Below are 18,478 nucleotides of genomic sequence, written 5' to 3' on the forward strand. Positions count from 1 at the left end.
AGGAATACAGTAAGAGTGAAAGTCCTTATGAGGTATTTGCTTCCCACAAGAAATACAATTATTAACTTTTACTGACATCTGTCTGGAGCAAGAAAAAGTTTCCCCAACGGGGTACTTAGCTTTATTGAAGACTTTGGTTCTGAAACTCAATTTTAAAAATCTCAGGAGTCGGCCGACCGGCACTTGCGAATTGCTTTTGCTTCGGTCACCGTGCAGCAAGAAAGACTGAAGAAAATGGCGTCGGTTGCAACTTTTATACCCCTGGCGCACTGACGTCAGGGAAGAGGCGACAGCAACAGACACCGGACCAAGACTTTGGAACTCGGGCCGACTGCGGGTCACCTGCCAGCAGGATAACCCAAGTGTAATGACTGTAACAGTGAAACACGATGAACATCTGCAGTGTCCTATGTAGAGAGAGAGACAGTTATAAAATATCAGGATTTGCAAGCAGAAACAAGAGCAATGTGGAAGAAAGATATGGATCTTATAAAAAAGAGTCTACAATCATATTTAGAGATGTTACCAATACATGTAAATTCATACGAATTACAGAAAGACTCATTACTGGGCATGTTGCGGGTGCTGTGAAGAGCACTATTGACTGAAAAGATTGAAACAATACTAAGTTCATGAACTTTAATCATATTTTGACTTAGGAATGGTGTCCATTCCCAAATAGTATTAGAAACCCAAAAGATTTGGAGAAATTAAAAAGGAATGCCCTACATAAGTATGTAAATGTAGAAACGAGCTGGTTGCACAGCAGAACAATTTTAATGTGCATTGCAAAGTCTTGAACCATTTCCTTCAATGCACAAATGATGCAATGCAATCCTACATTTGATTTATATTACTTGAAGATGTTTCTAGAACCATAAGATTGGTAGATGTTACACAGTACACAAACCAAATTATTATTTGTGCACCTACGTTGCAAAAACAGGCTTACTTGTATTGGCCAACACACAAAAAATGTCTTGCTTTTTTTTCTACAGTAAGAAACCACTCTCACAAGATACAGATGAAACATTTAATTGGCAGAAATGTCACTTAAGGTTTATATACAAAAGCCTGTGAGACTATGTGAAGCAGCTGGACACCCAAGTTTCTGGCAGCTTGTGCAGATAAATTACATTATGTATCATTTTCAATGTCACAAGTAGGGTTCATCCTTTGATAGCTCCAATTTTCTGGGTGGAACACCAGGTACAACAGGCTGCTTAGCAGTGACTTCTACAGCTTGGCTACAAAATCAAAATAAAATTAAAAATTAGTATTTTTCACACAACTACAAATAAGTGAAAACATTTTAAAACAGTTTTTTTTCTGTTGGCTTACTTTCAATAAAGGATAAGCAATCACAATAACTGCCCATTACAAAACAGCAGCACATAATTTGGAGGACTGGCTAAAGAGAAATAGGATGAAACAACAAAGGGCTCTTCTATGGTGAACAGCACAGGACAAGTCACTATGGTTCATACAAACAAGGGTTATACATGCAGTACATCAGTTATCAAAATGGCTTTCACAGTCCAACAAACATTATGGGGAGAAAAACATACATTTATGCTACCCATTCCTGGTGATCATTATGGGATGCTCATCTGGTGGAAGGAGGGGCAGAACATACATAATATATTCCACAGCAAGTAGTAATATGGGGAAACCTAGTTGGCAAAAAAGTTATGTACCTACCATAACGTTCCATGTTAGTTGTCTTCATCTCGCCTTCTTTCTTGCTTGTTGGGATCGGAGCTGACCCTCGGCTCCGACTCGGCCATCTTCTATAGCTCGAGAGCTGTTTACTGGCTCGAGGCTACCCCTTATCCCATGATGCCTAGGCTAGCTACCCAGATCTCGTTTGCAATAGCTAACCCCAGATATAGCAAGAATAATCTGACCAAACTAACAGGTTGGGCATATCTGTTACACTCACTAAGTCAGTAGAGGAAACAAACCAGAAAATACTCAGCCGGTGAAACCTAAACTCCTCTTGGTCCAATAGGACAGGGGGATGGAGGGGGGACGCAAGATAGAAGGCGAGATGAAGACAACTAACATGGAACGTTATGGTAGGTACATAACTTCAGTTATCTCGCCTTCGTTTCATGCTTGTTGGGACAGCGTCCCTAGCACCTATGATCCTGGGTGGCTCATTGGAACAGACTCTTCAGAACAGTGGAACCAAAGTTAACTTTATTCCTGGAGGCCATGTCTAACTTGTAATGAGAAATAAAGGTATGAGGATTTGCCCATGTGGCCGCGGCACAAATAGAGTCCATGGGCAACCTAGACTGGAAGGCTACAGAAGTGGCCAAAGCCCTAGTAGAATGTCCTTTCGGTTTGGCAGCCAAGTCTTTGTTTCTTAGTTGATAAATGAAGGTGATAATGTGAGACAACTACCTAGACAGGGTCACTTTGGAAACTGGGAGACCTTGTTTGCCCCTAGCATAGGAAAGGAAGAGTTGGTCCGACTTCCTTATATCCTTAGTTCTATGCAGGTAAAAATGCAGTTGTCTATGAACATCCAAAAGGTGTAACTTGTATTCTGCCTTGTTGGTGTAGATAGGGAAGAACACTGGAAGGTCTATGGATTGGTTTAGATTATTTTCTGAGCACATTTTAGGAAGGATGGATTAGTTCTCAGTGCTACCCTAACCTTGTGAAAGGCTAAGTATGGAGAACGAACGCTTAGTGCTTGAAGTTCCGATACACATTTGGCTGAGGTAATAGCTACCAGAAAGAGAGTTTTCCAAGATAGAAACTTAAGGGAGCATGAAGCCGCCGGTTCAAAAGGGGGCATAATCAAGGAGGTTAGTACCAAATTAAGGTCCCAAGGAGGAGGGGGATCTCTCACTGGGGGCCTAAGGAGAGTAGTCCCTCTAAGAAAGGCTTTACACAGCTTATGAGACAGGATATTTAGATTAGAAAAGCCAACATGATAGTTAGATATGGCCACTAGTTGAACCCTGATTGTGGCAGAAGCGGACCCAGAGCGAAAAAACTCAGTTAGGAATTCCAAGATCTCGTGAACTAGGGCTGAAAAGGGATCTATGTTCCTAGCCTCTGCCAAATGAGAAACGTTTCCATTTACTAGCATACGTCTTCCTAGTAGCCAATTTGTGAGAGGATACAATAATATCACGCACAGCCGGGGAAATGCTGGGAAGCCTGGCTAGGGTTGAAATTGGATAAACCAAGCTGTGAGCTGGAGGGTCTGGAGGGATCGATGCAGCTCTCCTGATTGATGAATCAGCAGGTCTGGAATAGGATCCAGGATCCAGGGCTGCTCGAGGAGGTAATGGTGCAGGAATGGAAACCAAATCTGTTGAGGCCAGTAAGGAGCAATGAGGATCATTTTGCAACCCAACAATATCGCTTTCTGTATGAGTTTGGGTATAAGAGGAAAAGGTGGGAAGGCATAAAGAAGTCCCTGAGGCCAATCATGGACTAGAGCATCTCTGGGAGGATGACCGGGAAGTGGTAGAAGGGAGAAATAGTTGCTGCACTTGGTGTTGAAGGGGGTTGCAAACAGATCGCAGCAAGGCTGTCCCCATTTGCGGAAGATGAGATCCGCAACTACCTGATTCAGAGACTACTCGTGAGGCATGAGAATAGCTCTGCTGAGCCTGTCCGCTATGATGCTGGATCTCCCAGGGATGTGCGTTGCAATCAGAAATCGTTGGGAGGAAAATCGCCCACTGCCAGAGTCTGAGTGCTTCTCGACATAGGGGGTAGGACCTGGTTCTCTAACTTAAACGAGTTCTAAGGGAAAATACAATAACACTAAAAACTACAACAAGCTAGTTAACAATAAGGTCGAAAGACTAAACTATCAAAAAATAACCCCTAATTCGCTAGAAAAAAGTATTAAAGTAACTTACAATAGCCTGAGCCAGTAAGAACGAACCTCGCAGCTGAAGCGGCAAACGAGATCTGGGTAGCTAATGCTAGGCATCATGGGATAAGGGATAGCCTCGAGCCAGTAAACAGCTCTCGAGCTATAGAAGATGGCCGAGTGTCGGCTCCGATCCCAACAAGCAAGAAACGAAGGCGAGATAGACAACTTAACATCTATTCTTACAGACACTATCACATTTCATAACTAACATTGTCAAGATTTTTAGTGCTTAAAGTTTTCACAGTAACAGTGTTACTAACAAAAGAATCAAGCTACGTGGCCTTGTTTTCTACACTTAGAACAGAGTATGTTTATGGCTGATACTCACGCTAACTATTGGTCTAAGCTGCATAATTTCATTGCATAACAAGCCCACAAAATTTTTAGCATTCTTAGCGTCAATTTAAAACATGCACTGCTATGAAAAAAGCAGGCAAAGCCTATTTAAATTTATTGACAACCAACGTTTGTACAACTTCCCCTTTATTATGCTGATCCTCAGGAGATGGCCACAGTTTAAGTACAAGCTTTACATCATATAACCAACATCTTATGGCCGTGTTATGAAACATCTGGGCTAGTACCTCACAAGTAACACCAGCTCTAACATTTTTTTTTACCTGTTTATAGCCCTGATATTCAGTCCCTTCCATGGTCATGAAGGCTTGCCCAGTCACTCCAGTCCCATCCCTTCTGGTGGGCATATACCACTCAAGAGCTATTCGGTACAGTCTATGGCATAGCCATGGTTTGGCAAACATCACCATTGCCTCCGCCACAGCATCAGTGTGGTTTGCAGCAGTTGCTTCACAGTCATCTTAGCAAAAAGGCAAACATATGTGTACTCCATGGAGAAGTTCACACTCACTGTTCTCCCTTTTAGTCAGGCAAACTGATTCAGTTCTACTCACAGCACATATCACAGGAATGCTGACTTTCCATTTGGGTACAATATGCTTAAACAAACGGACTTTGTGAAGGCAATGAAAGGTGTAAGTTTGGGATTTTGGGCATGAAAAGATGTGCCACAAATGTGCCTGCTGCACTCACCACATGGCATATGCAAAAGCAATATAGACCATTGGTTCTTAAAACAATGCAGCTTTATCAAACAACCATAAATGCTGGTGCAACCTCTTCTCAAATAACGGAGCCAAACATTAAGTACCGGTTTCATGAAAATTACAAAAAACATAGATATCCAATGCAATCCAAAGATGCCTTCCACTTTCTGGATTTTCTTCCAAAATGATGTCTAGATTTCTTAAATATAATTTTTAAAGTTTTGCCTTTACTGCAGCTCTTAAACCAGGACTACTGTCTTAGGCATACACACTCCCCCTACCACAACAGGCTGCTTTGTTAGTCTAACAAGACCAAAGTCCTCCTTTTTATACACTGCTTTAATACAATCGTAGACTTCCTTAACAAAGTCCCATGGACACTCTCTAACAAACACAGCATGTATCTGCCTTAAAAGGAACAATGCTATTTACACATCATAGTAACAATTGTACTTGCATTTTAAACCCCATCTCAGATTATAGCAGCAGTATTTACAATATTTCACACCAATTTTATATCACTTCGACATACCATTCCGGGAGAATCACCACACAATGCTACTACATATGTACCAATTCATCAGTTGGATACACTAACAGTTTTTGAGATACCAATCACTTTCATATACTTTGCTCCTTTTCTTGACAGATGTACCAGACAACAGCTCCTGGACAATATTTTGCACTTACTACATACCTCATGGGCAGCGCAATGGTGTTGCAGTTCAAGTTGTTGACTCGCAGCAAGACGCTCCCCGGTTCAATTCTCGGCATGGGTGCCTTCTGTGCGGAGTCTGCATGTCCTCCCTGCATTCGTGTGGGTCTCCTCCGGGTGTTCCAGTTTCCTCCCACATGCTAAAGACATGCAGTAGGTGGACTGGACATTCTAAATTGGCCCTAGGTGTGAGTGTGTGCATGCAAACATGTGGTGCACCCTCCAAGGAGGGTTGGGCCTTAGGCTAACGATCTGAACCTGTAAAACCTGTACCTGCTACAGAAACATGTGCTGAAAGGTGCTCGTTGCCTGATGTATCACATGGTGCATAAACGGGTAAGACAGAGAGCGACACACCTCATGCCACAAGTAATAACATGGCCCTATGTTTATGTTGCTAAGCATACAAACAGTTTTCATTTGGACATGGGACTTCCCATTATGGCTGACATTTCTGGTACTCCTTGGTAACAAAGTAAATGCTGTTTTTGTCTCTAATAACCCTGGGGAGTAGAGCTGCAAAGACCTTACAGCACTGCACAGGAGCAGTAAATCTTTCATATTTGTGGAGACGGGACCTATGTCATGTGGGGTTAAATAATCTGAAAGCAATATGGGGTGACTAGTACAATTTCCGTAAAATTGGTGATACGTTGTTAATGGAAATTCCTAGCAATCAAGCTGCTTGTAAATTTTGTGAGGGCGTCAGTGCTATGTGAAATTAATTTCATCCCTGAACTGTTTCTTCAAGGTTAGCAATACCCTCATATGCACTTTGTAAGCAGCTGTCTCCACCATATCCCTATTTTACATAATCATCTCTACGACTGATTCAGCTCAGAAGCAGGGGAGAGGTTTGGAACCCGCCCCCCCTTGAAGTGAGTCTACTGCAAAGCACAACTTGAATAACTAATGAAAAACCCTCCCTCTCTCTCCAAACTTCTTCTGGGCAAGTATCGCAGACAAATCTAGATTCTAATCCTCACCTCAGGTGACTTCAAAAGCTGTTGAAGTAGAACCACTGCTGCCACACACATTTTTTAATCTGTTTTTCAGAGAGTAATATTACAAGACTAACAATACTGACCTCCCAGCCTCACACACATTTTTAATCTTTGTTTCTGAAACAGTAACATTACAAGACGTTGTTTAACAATACTGACCTCACAGTCTCAGTTCCTGAAGTAAGTGCTTTTCTTGATGACATTACAACAATAGGAGGAAATGTTTCACGACGCCCATCTCTCATGCAGTAACTATTGTTTGCAAATTTATGACTTGGGCCATACGGAAGACTTGGTGGTGGCTGAGTTCTGAGAAAAGAATAAGAAAAAAAATAAGTTTCATAACTTAACTCATTCTAAAAAGTCTGGCCAGCTTACACATTTGTCTACTTATAGACATTTTTCATAGCTTTTACTCAACCTGCATGCTTAAAGATTTATTCTGAAGGAAAATAGCTCAGACTAATCCTTTTCAGTAACACCGAACGGGGAGGGGGGGGGGGCACACACACCTGCCAACCTGCAGCATTATGTGTTAAACTGCACCACTAACTAAAGACCAGTTTTCCTAGTTGTGCACAGGACCCCCCCCCCCCCCCCAGAGGAATAAGCCTGTTATGCAGCTGACAGGTAAACAGAAGTAAAGCTATGAGAGCATGGCAAACCTAAATTCATAACGGAACAGAATAAAACATAAACATGTGATAGCAAATAAGGACCACCTGCACCCACAGTGTCTGCCTTTACTTATACAATACTTGTAGGCTGCTACTGCAATCTACTGTGTTTTCTGTTCTAGTCTGTCCCTTGCTATCTTCAATATTCAAACTGCCACTGAATCAAGCATGGTATCTGTGAAGCCATGTCTTTAGGAAGTCTGTTTCTTGATTTCATAACACTTAAGAATTTCATATCCATGTCCAAGAGTCACAATCATTCTCCCTAGTTTGTATGCAACTTAACCTAAAACAGATTTCTAGTCTATACTTAAATTCCTTTAAGATTTCAATGCGTCTCTTAGTGCCACCAAAGAGGGGGGTGAAAGGACAATATGCTGCAGGTGTCACTTTGAAGGGGGCACCAATTAAATCTTAAAACATTATGACACCTGCCATTACATGGACACAAAAACTTACAGTATCAAACATTTTTTTCCTTAAAGTAGTTTAAAAAGACATCAATTTTGCCAGTGAGTCAACAAGCTGTCCATAAGCGACTGTGATCAAATAAACTTTAAAAAGTATGACAGCATACAAACTGCCATTAAGTGATTATTTATAGACACCGGAAGCACCAAAAGGTGTGTTGCCCATGGTGCTAAGCTCTCTTGCAGCAGCTCAGGTATCTGCCATATGTTTCTTTTCCCTCCCCTCCCTCCAGTGTGTACACCTTTACTTTGATTAACTTGTGATTGCAGATCTTGTACCATCTCAACAACCCTATTCCTTTTTCATCTCCTTGAAGAGACTTGACCTCCAAGTACATATCACTCACCAAAAGTCATCAACACCTTATCATCGAATGTCCATTTCAGCGAATGAGCACGACAGCAAATTTAAATTCATCAAATAGGCATAGTTGGCCAACTTAAAGAACACTCTGCATATTATGTCACTAAATTAGTAATGAGGATGGAGATATTCAGAAAACAATTGCCAATATGTTATATGTCAATCTGAAAGGTGAAAAATTAAAATATGTTATAAATAAAAGGTATGTGCAGTACAGTTTATAAAGTGTGTGTTTTTTTATTGGTAATATAAATAAATATAATATCCTGCTAGGTCTGATGGTTCACAAAGTAAATCCGGTATATAATAGCTATGTTGGATTCGTTTCATTGTGCATAAGGCAGTCTGCAAATTGCTATGGCCAAAACATGGGAGAGCATTCCTGAAGTGTTAGAGAACTTGTAGAATACAGTGAGATCTCAAAGCAATACAGGATATGTTGCCTGCAGACGGTTACTTGTACAATTTGGAAAAGGTAGTGAAGGAAAGAGTGCTGGTGCTGGTTTAAGTTTAGTGGGACGTGTAAAAGGACAAGCTGTAACTAAAGGTGGTGGTCACACAGAAGAGTTGTTAAACTCGGTTATGCATGACCTTCTCCTCCAATGCAGCTGAACTGGAGAAATATATTGCATGTACTACTATAAAAGAAAATGCTACATCATGCAGAGATACACTGTCCCTAGTTGTACATGATGTTTACTGCTAGTACATCTTTAGAAAGTACAATTTCTTTACCAAGTAGGAAGGGTACCTGGTTTGTATGTATTGGGGTGACTATTTATAAGGATCCAGTCTAGTATGCTTTCTTTGCTGCTTGGTTTGTGGATTCTAGTGGGGGTGGTTATAATTTGGGAAAAAACGTAAAGATTTATGTGGGTGGTAGGATTAGCGGAGCTGCGGGAAGCCCAGTCTATATTGAAGTCACCTAGCACTATGGTTTCCTGAGGTAGGCGAGTGGAGAGGCAACTGAGGATACTTTCAAGAGTATTAATATTATTTCCAGGGGGAAGGTAGAAGCAAATTATATAGATAGATTTACAGTTGTTGATTTGAAGTTTGACAGTAAGGATTTCTGCATTAGTATTTGAGGGTAGGTACGTATTATTTGAGGGTAGGTACGTATTGAAAGTTGCAACTTGAAGTTCAGATTTGTAGAGAATGGCTACACCCCCCACCCTTTTTGGTCTTCCGATCACATCTCAGAATGTTATATCCAGGAGGGGAATGTTATATCCAGGAGGGGTAAATTTCCTGGTCCTGAGTAGTAGGTTTTAGCCAAGTTTCTGTACACAGAGGATGACAAATGAGTGTACTTCTAAGAGTGCATGAAGGTGGGTTACTTCATTGTTTATACTATGGATGTTGAGATGGGATATCAGGAGAGAGTTAGAGGGTTTACTAGGGGTATGGGTATTGGAAGTTTGGTTCTATGGTACGTTATTAATGGGGCCAGGATTTGGATGAATGTCACCATCCAATTGAGGGTGTTGTTGAGGTCTTTGTATAATCTTTAGGAATTTATAATACTTATTTAGAGCTTTCTTGTCTTGGAAGTAGATTAAATGGGAGGATCTATGGTACTTTGGAAGTATATAGATGGAAGTGGAGGTTATGTTTATGTGGTTGTGGGAGTACATTTGAGAGAGTGATTGTGTTTCTAGGTGGGGAAGGTGAACTTCACTAAGTGACCAATGTTCATAGATGGTTAGAGTATATAGAATAGTTAGTGACGCTAGAATAGTTGTTATGAGTAGTAGGTGTGTATAACTGGTCTTATGCATTTGGACCAAGAGGAGGAGAAGGATAGGATATAGAGTAGATTGAGGGAGAGAGTATGCCGTAGGATATAATACAGGTAGTGATAGGAGAGAAAGATGGAATAGCAGGTTGTATGTTATTAGCAAGTATAGTTGCAGTGGAGAAGGCAGAGAGAATTCAGATAGGCGAAATGTAGCTTTAAGGAGTAGTAGGAAGTGGAGGTGTGGTAGTTAAGCAGATGTCAGTGGTTGGGTGATGGGGAAGGGGAGTGGTTATAGAAGTACAAGCTTAACTGCACTGGGGGTGGGTTTGATATGGGGGTAGGGGAGCGGTGTGAGTCCGCAGGGTGAATGGAGTGGGTTAGAGCAAGTGAAGATAGAGCAGCAGAAAAAAAAGTATCAGCAACAGTTATGCAACAACTAAGATAAGTGGGTAAGTAATGAATACTTTAGGGAAGCAAGACTAGAAAAACAAAAAGAAACGAGAGAGAGATAGTGATATAGCAAGGAGGGAGTGGATATATACAAGGTAAAGTAAGGTGGGGGTAAGTTACTTTTAAAAAACAAATTGAATAGTCCAGCCAGCTTCATATACTGAAGCCACAGGAGAATAGTCTTGTTCTAGGTGTGCTACGTGTAGGTGCTGCCACCTAGTGGTAAAAAGTGGAAAAACAAAGGATGGTAGGCAGAAGAGATATATTGGACCTAGTGTGAAATAAGAGGTTTGCAGGGCTTAGAGAAAGGAGGGGGGGTGGTCAGTAGCAAGTGGTCTGCAGTAGGCTGCTTAAAGAACACACACTCGGGAGGCCAGACAAGCACAATATACAGGAATTAAAAGTATCTTAAATTACAGATCAGCGGTAGTTTTTATGGGTACAGACATTCACAAAGTTTGTATTTGGGAGTCCTCACAGTAGGTAGTTAGTAGGAGACCCAGGAAGGCAGGCAATTTCTGGGAGTTCTTCTATGTTTAAGCAGGAGGTAATCCTTTTGAATTTATAGGCAGGAAGGGAGAACACGGGGTGGATTACTGTAAAAAAGAGAGAGACACAGTGGGTTAGGATATGTAGGAATAGCGAATAAAGAGTATACAGTGATAGGCACAGAAGTAGTGGAAAAGTCAGATGAGGGAGATAGACAAGTAGCATGTGTAAAGTAAGGAAAAAGACAAGAGATATAATGAGGGCGAGCAGTAGAAATAGTTGGGGGAGTAGATACTAGAGGTGGCAGAAGATAGGAGCAGTGAAGATTACCGTACAGCAAAAGGGCAGGCAGTAATAATCACACTAATAGTACAATGTTGTCACTTTACAGTCAAGTTAATGGAGAAAAAGTAAAGGTTTGGCAGCAGAAAAAACAATAGTGAGTAGCATTTACATACCAATACCATACAGTGTAAAACACAATTAACAAACCACTTTCTCTATGGTGACATACATGTCTAGTAACTTACAAAGTACCACTCGACTGCCCAGGCCATGCCCTATGAGATGCGATATGGCAGCATATGAGTCATGCTAATTTACAACAATTCTAGGATTCCCGCCAAATTCGAGCGATCCAGTCCTAAAAAACGAAAACTAAACTAAACAGAGAGACAACACAAGCGCTATATTATTAGAAATAGAACGTTGCATAAGGAGTTGAGTAAGCCTACCAATCATGCTATGTTCCCGCACATTGCTAGCTACCTAAGCCCAAGAAACTATAACAAGAGAGGAATAAAGCACTAACGCTACATTAATGAAAAACTAGGTCATTGCATGTGGCGTTGAATAAGCCCCATCAGCACTGCCAGTGAGTCTTTTGTAGCTAGAACAAGGTTTGAGAGGTAGTTGCCAACATGGTAGCGCATATTACTACAGAATTGTCCCTTTAGGAGAGACAAATCAGGCATGTACGATGCCTGGTGATTTAGCACAAATAGCTACCTAGGGCTTTCAGCATTTATGGCCGAGAGGTAAAATAATGGTGTAAGAACAGCAATTACTAAGTATAAACAAATTCCCAAACAGAGCCCCTTTAAGAGAGACCGCTCTGGTATGTGCGACTCCCTATGGTCTATACCTTTGACTAATTAGCTTAGTTCCCTCTTTGCATTAAATAGGACAATAAAAAGGAGTAAGCTGCCAATTGTCACATATAAATGATACCCAAGTGCAAGCACTGGAGCAACAGTTTGTGTTATTCACCATTAACAAGTGTCCGCCCAGGGGCACAAGTATTCTCTTCACAGATTCACGGAAGGAAATGCAAATCAGCTGTCTTGTCTGCATGGACCGCGAACATATGGGGAGCTGGTAGCTACGTTAAACCGCTACTCTGTTTAGCCAAAAGACACTTATTAACCTTGTTATAAGAAGAACATGTCTAAAATCTATACAGTTGCATATTACACATGTGGTGCTCAACATGCACCTATATAACGATAAGCACACTTTCCCAATCGCGGTTATAGAGTTCAAAACAAGTTAGCTATATCATGCATAAAACACAAAGCCTAACAGATTAAACAAATAAATAACACAAGTGAGGTGCTCTTTTAGCTCATAACAGACAAGCACGCTGTAATTACAACCTACCAGGAGGCGATTCCGAGCAGCCTGACCACGGGACCGATACCAGGGAGATGTTGAGCGCAATTAGAGTATTTTAAAAATGGCGCCACTGTATTGTGACGTCTAGAAATAAACTCTGGGGGGAAGGTAGTTTATAGGGGAGGGGATATAAAGAGAGGTAGTGATAGGTTATGAAGTAAGTGAGAGTGGGTGGGGAGAAAGTGAAACACCAGAGGCGGTACGCAAGTGAAGATAGAGTAGCAGAAAAAAAAAGTATCAGCAACAGTTATGCAACAACTAAGGTAAGTGGGTAAGTAATGAATACTTTAGGGAAGCAAGACTAGAAAAACAAAAATAAACAAGAGAGAGATAGTGATATAACAAGGAGGGAGTGGATATATACAAGGTAAAGTAAGGTGGGGGTAAGTTACTTTTAAAAAACAAATTGAATAGTCCAGCCAGCTTCATATACTGAAGCCACAGGAGAATAGTCTTGTTCTAGGTGTGCTATGTGTAGATGCTGCCACCTAGTGGTAAAAAGTGGAAGAACAAAGTATGGTAGACAGAAGAGATATACTGGCCCTAGTGTGAAGTAAGAGGTTTGCAGGGTTTAGAGAAAGGAGGGGGGAGGCCAGTAGCAAGTGGTCTGCGGTAGGCTGCTTAAAGAACACACACTCGGGAGGCCAGACAAGCACAATATATGGGTATTAAAAGTAGCTTAAGTAACAGATCAGCGGTAGTTTTTATGGGTACATACATTCACAAACAGTTTGTATTTGGGAGTCCTCACAGTAGGTAGTTAGTAGGAGACCCAGGCAAGCAGGCAATTTCTGGAAGTTCTTCTATGTTTAAGCAGGAGGTATTCCTTTTGGGTGTATAGGCAGGAAGGAAGCACACGGGGTGGATTAATTCACAAACAGTTTGTATTTGGGAGTCCTCACAGTAGGTAGTTAGTAGGAGACCCACTAATGGGTTTTCCCATCTTGCTGACAACTTTTGCTGTGTGTGTTTTTGACCTTGGGTCCATAGAGGGTCAAACCATCATAGGGAGCACTTACAAAGGACGTTGCAAAGTCAAAACAAGTGCATCAAGCATGTCTCCTTATGGTAATGCCTGTACCTGTGGCTTTCAAAGTGCTCTCATTCACATTAGACATCAGAGACAGAGGCATCTAATAGGGAATGAAGGGTGGCCAGCTGCGAGCCCACAGTTTTCTTGTCCTCTGCAGGTATCGACCCTGAGAAAAAGAGTTGGAGGGCTGCTTTGTCCATCTCTCTGAAATCTTGTAATATGTGCCACAAATAGTTAAATGACCTTAATGCAATGGTAGCGCAAACAAACTCACTTCCCAAACCTATCCAAAGCCCTAGACTATCTGTTAGGGGATGGAGAGATGAGCTCGCCTCTGCAAGCACATTTTTGGTGGTTGCCGGTACTACTGTGGCATACACTACTAGGCTCTTGCTCCAATATTGTCAGTCTTTTGGTACAACAAGATATTTATCTGGTTTCCCCGAGTACTGGTTCTATCAACCAGTTCTTCGGATACCCATCATGAGATCAAAATCACCAGCTCAAAGGGAGGGGCCACCCAAGAAGTAGCTGAGCCAGATCCAAAAGCCTTAGAAAACACTGACTCCTCTTGGGGGTTTCTTTCTTCCTTTTACTTTCTACTATGGTTGTCTCATGGGGTTGACGGCAAACTCAATGTGAGGCAATCCTGGGGACAGGGGGGGATTATAGGTAAAGGGAGAAGCTGGAGCTGTGGATCCTGAAGTCTAGATGTGGTCAAAGTATGACCTAAAGACCCATCTATTGAGGAAAGGGCAGAACAGACATCATCAGATTTACTGTTAACTTGGGGTGAGGTAAGAAGCAATAATGTCAATCCCAAGAAAAAAAAAACCTGAGATCAGGTTTGAGAAATGTCAACTCTGAATGAACACTGCCCCTTGGTAGCAAACAGCCCAAGTCAAGAATGTTTGCTTCAAACAGCATTAAGCATCTGCTTGGCTCAGTGTCGAAAAGGTTGTGGTACCTATATTAGTGAAAAAGAGCTCACCTCTGAAAGTCACTTCTGCACCAAGGAAACATTCAGCACAGACTCGACTTGACACAATATTGGCTACAGGACCTGTAAGTTTGACTCCAAAGCAGGCTTGGTTACCAACGCCTGACTATAAAACTGTGCCATACAGAAAGACCTCCTCATTGCCAAACAGAAGAAACAGGTTGGACTCTGAACTCATGGTCATGGGCATACGTGGAACCAAGGTTAAAGACTGAGATGGTCACACAGTAGGAGGTAGTCACTGACTGGTTTAATCAAGACAGACACAAGACACAACTAACATTAAAGCCAAACAGGGCTGATGACAGAATCCAATCAAAAAGCACTGTTCAAGCTGGAACAAGTACAAATATATCAGAAGGGTTAGGTGGGCAAAACAAGTAGAAGCCAGAGTGAACATCTGCGTGTTTCTCTAGGCTGCTTAAAAAAGTAAACTAAAGCATGCTCACAACTGATACCAAAGTCAGAAGCAGACTCATAAGGCCCAATTGTCAATATGTTAAGCTGTATTCACAATTTAATACAAAAGGCCTACCCAAGTTATGTACAGAACTTCAGTGTCTATGGATTCAAGAAAACTAATGAAATACTTCTTAAAGAAACTTTTTGATTGAAAAAAAAACTCAAAATACAAGAAGAGTGCAAGTATCAGGCTAGAACTAGACTGTCAGTGGTACCACAGTGTCAGTCAAGTAAACTGGATACGGAAGCCAAAAATGGGCTGGATAGGGGGTCAAATAGTAAAACAAGTTCCAAATAAACAAAAGAAAAACACTGGAAGCCCTCTACCAATTTAAAAAGTCTAAAGGAAATTTGTTATACAAAACTGATTTTTATTAGTAGTGTCAGAAACAGGCTGAAATAAGACCATAATGGAAGCTGGAGTATAGAAGGGCTTCATATCCTTGGGTAGTTACCTAACTACACGAAGACAGACAAATGTTAGTTCAATTCCAAAGGACTTTGTCTAAAGTATAAAAGCAGTGTCTCATAAAACTTAGAAAAATAGTAGCAAAACTGTAAACAATGAATGCATCCTACTGCACCACATGTAGGGAAAGTGCAAACTGGTGGGAGGAGAAAGTCAAGCAACAAAACTCAATTACCAACCTTAAAATAAAGGATTAAAAAGTCAGAAGTGACCAGGACAGTGAAGGCACTGAAAAGAACACAACTCTGGTAAACTCTCACAAAATAACCATAAAATGCAGTCTAAAATAAGTGGCACCTTGAGAGAGCCAGTGAGGTTGAATACAGCAGTAAGATGGTCCCCAAATATTACCAGATACCAGATTATCCTGCTTGGGTCCTGCAGTGATCAGACACCTTTTTCTTAACATTTCAAATAAAGAGATCTGGAAAGGGTTCTTTCTGCACACAGAAATGAGGAAAAAGAAGAGGTGTTAGGGGGCTTGGGAAAGTTTTTATGTACCAAGCTGCCACAGCCCTGACAACGTCCTAGAAGTAGAGAACAGTGGATCAGTCCTATCACATCATTTGTTTGTCCACAGTCTTATGTCTACTCTTCTTTTCCAGCTCTGTAGCAATGGCAGGCATGACAGGAGACTGACAATGTTGTGATTCTAGACTCACAAACAAAATGCAAGGGAATAACAAAGTGATCTGAAACACGTACCCATCAAAATGAAGCACTACAGATCATGCCAGAAATACTAAGTGTCAAATATACAGCCAGGGCCGTTTTGTTTACTCAGCTGCAGGGCATGCTTGCTGTGCAGCTAGGGATTTCCTTCCATGCATGGTTGAAACAAAAATACACAACAAGTGCGTACCCAGCATAACCACCACCATTTCTGATATATTCTCTGTTGCTTTATTTTGATGGGTGCGTGATTCAGCTCAGTGCGTCATTGGCTCACATTTTCTCATCAGGCCTGAGTGATTGTATCCTCCCAGTATGTTTCCATAAGGATGCAACAGAATGGTTGTCCAACTCATGCAACCTGGCAGAAGATAATTCCATTAATTAGCCAACATTTTCTAGCTACAATTTACTTTTTAACCCATGCATGCCTTCGGATATCGGCTCCAGTTCAGACAGTTATTAGTTCTCTCATGGAGTTGTCAAGTACAGTGAATTCAACAAATACCAGCTTTATCAACATATAGAGCCAAAACCATATCGTATCTGGCATCATTGGCTGACAAAGACTGTACACTGTCTTGAACTTGTAACAGCTTGAACTACTCTAATTTTTCCAAAAAGTAAGCCACTGTTCACTTTGAAAAATCAGTAGTTAAATGTTTTGAAGCCTATCAAACTCCATGGTTTCTTAGACTGGGAAGGACTGTGAGTAGGGCCAGGTTTTGGCAGAATCTGTTTTTAAACATCTTCCTATTCTTGGAAACTCTGGATAACCTGCCATCTTGGATCATTTACACAAGATCCTGCCAAGGTCTACTAAGAAACCACCGTGCAGATGGATGTTTTAATTAATATTTTTAAGCTGATCTTCAAGAATGCAGCCAATCTTGAGATCCTGTAAAGGACTGTTAGGCAATCTGTACACAAGGGTACCAATTCTGTAGCATAACAGTTCTATGGTTCTCTGTAAGCTTACCTTCTCCTTACAGACACAAATTCCCTTTTCGTTAAGGATCCAGAAATGCTAAAGATAGGCTGAATGCCCAAGGTTAAAGAACCCAATTCCGTCTAAGTCTCAGCTCTAAAATTGGAGTGTTAAAAAAACAATGTATTAGTATAAACATTTCAGCCTGACTGAAAATGGGTATATATACTGAGGTAGGTGCGGGGCTGAGCAAACATCTCTCACTTCCACAACACCCTATCACAAAGGTACTGAAGGCACTACTTTGAAACGCATATTCTTCCAGGGAAAGACCAAGTACAAAATTACTTAATTTGGTTACATTCAAATTTATTTGCGCTTGTTAAGACACTGAAACAGTCCTCCCTCATCTCACCATTACTGGCTGGTTATGCATGGTGTTATAATGTAGAAGTCTGTGGTTTCATGCTAAGAATCTGTGCAGTTCTACAATGGTTTTAGGAGTATAATGAAACACCAGAAAACATATAATGTAGTACAAAGTACTAACTTTATGGAGCAAATCCAGATTAGTGCCTGTAAAATATTGAGAAAAAAAAAAAATGTACACATTGGCTAGATGTTAAAATTTAAAATTAAGGTGGTTTGTAATCAAATTGCTTCTGATGAGTGACATTTCCCTTGCAAAAAAACAAAGATAATGATATAAAGCGTTATCTGGTGTTATATTAGCTCACCATTATTTCTGAATGTACCGCTTGTCTAGTTTTCCTATGAAGAAAGGTCAAGTATAACTTTTTCCATGAGCTTAATGATGTAGAAATCCGGTCATATAATGCCACTACTTAAACTACTACTTAGTTGTAAAATGAAGCAAATAAAACATTGAAGAAAATGCATCCAGTTATGTTACTGCAGGACCCAAGCAGGGTACTGTTGGCAGCTGGTAATATTTGGGAGATTGCCATTCTTCTGTATTCAAAAGTAGTAAATGATTTGCCTCTTAGCAAGTGCAGATGATGAGAAAAAGAAGTTATGTCTTACCACAACGTTCCATCGGTATTGTTGATCCTCGTTCAGTCATTACGCATGGGTATCAGTTCCGACCTCGGAACCGAGCCGGCCATTTTCCAAGCTCACGTCAGCTTCAAACTCTCATGCTAAACTCTTACCCACAATCCCCCTGTCCCTGTTACCTCAGATTCAGTATGCAAGTCAAAGAAGGTAGAGGCTACCTCTGGTCAAATAACCTAAGAGAACCAGATGGTGAAATCCACTAGAAGCCACTGGAAGGGGAAGGAGGGAAGGTCGTAATGACTGAACGAGGATCAACAATACAGATGGAACGTTATGGTAAGA

At 41.1% G+C, this 18,478-nt stretch overlaps 1 protein-coding gene across 1 annotated transcript in view; it reads right to left on the reverse strand.

Moving 5' to 3' along the window:
- Nucleotides 1–1,019: 1,019 nt before the first annotated feature.
- Nucleotides 1,020–18,478, reverse strand: part of NDUFA7 (NADH:ubiquinone oxidoreductase subunit A7) — a 138,441-nt gene continuing 120,982 nt past the window's right edge. Inside the window, exons 3-4 of the mRNA XM_044090685.1 lie at nucleotides 6,850–6,999; nucleotides 1,020–1,247 (exon numbers count right to left, since the gene is read on the reverse strand). Coding sequence (XP_043946620.1) covers nucleotides 1,157–1,247; nucleotides 6,850–6,999 — 241 coding nt within the window. The 3' untranslated portion in view covers nucleotides 1,020–1,156. The remainder of the gene's footprint in view (nucleotides 1,248–6,849; nucleotides 7,000–18,478) is intronic.

The sequence above is a fragment of the Protopterus annectens genome, chromosome 13.part0, assembly GCF_019279795.1.
Source record: "Protopterus annectens isolate FY-2018-M chromosome 13.part0, PAN1.0, whole genome shotgun sequence".
Lineage (NCBI taxonomy): Eukaryota > Metazoa > Chordata > Ceratodontiformes > Protopteridae > Protopterus > Protopterus annectens.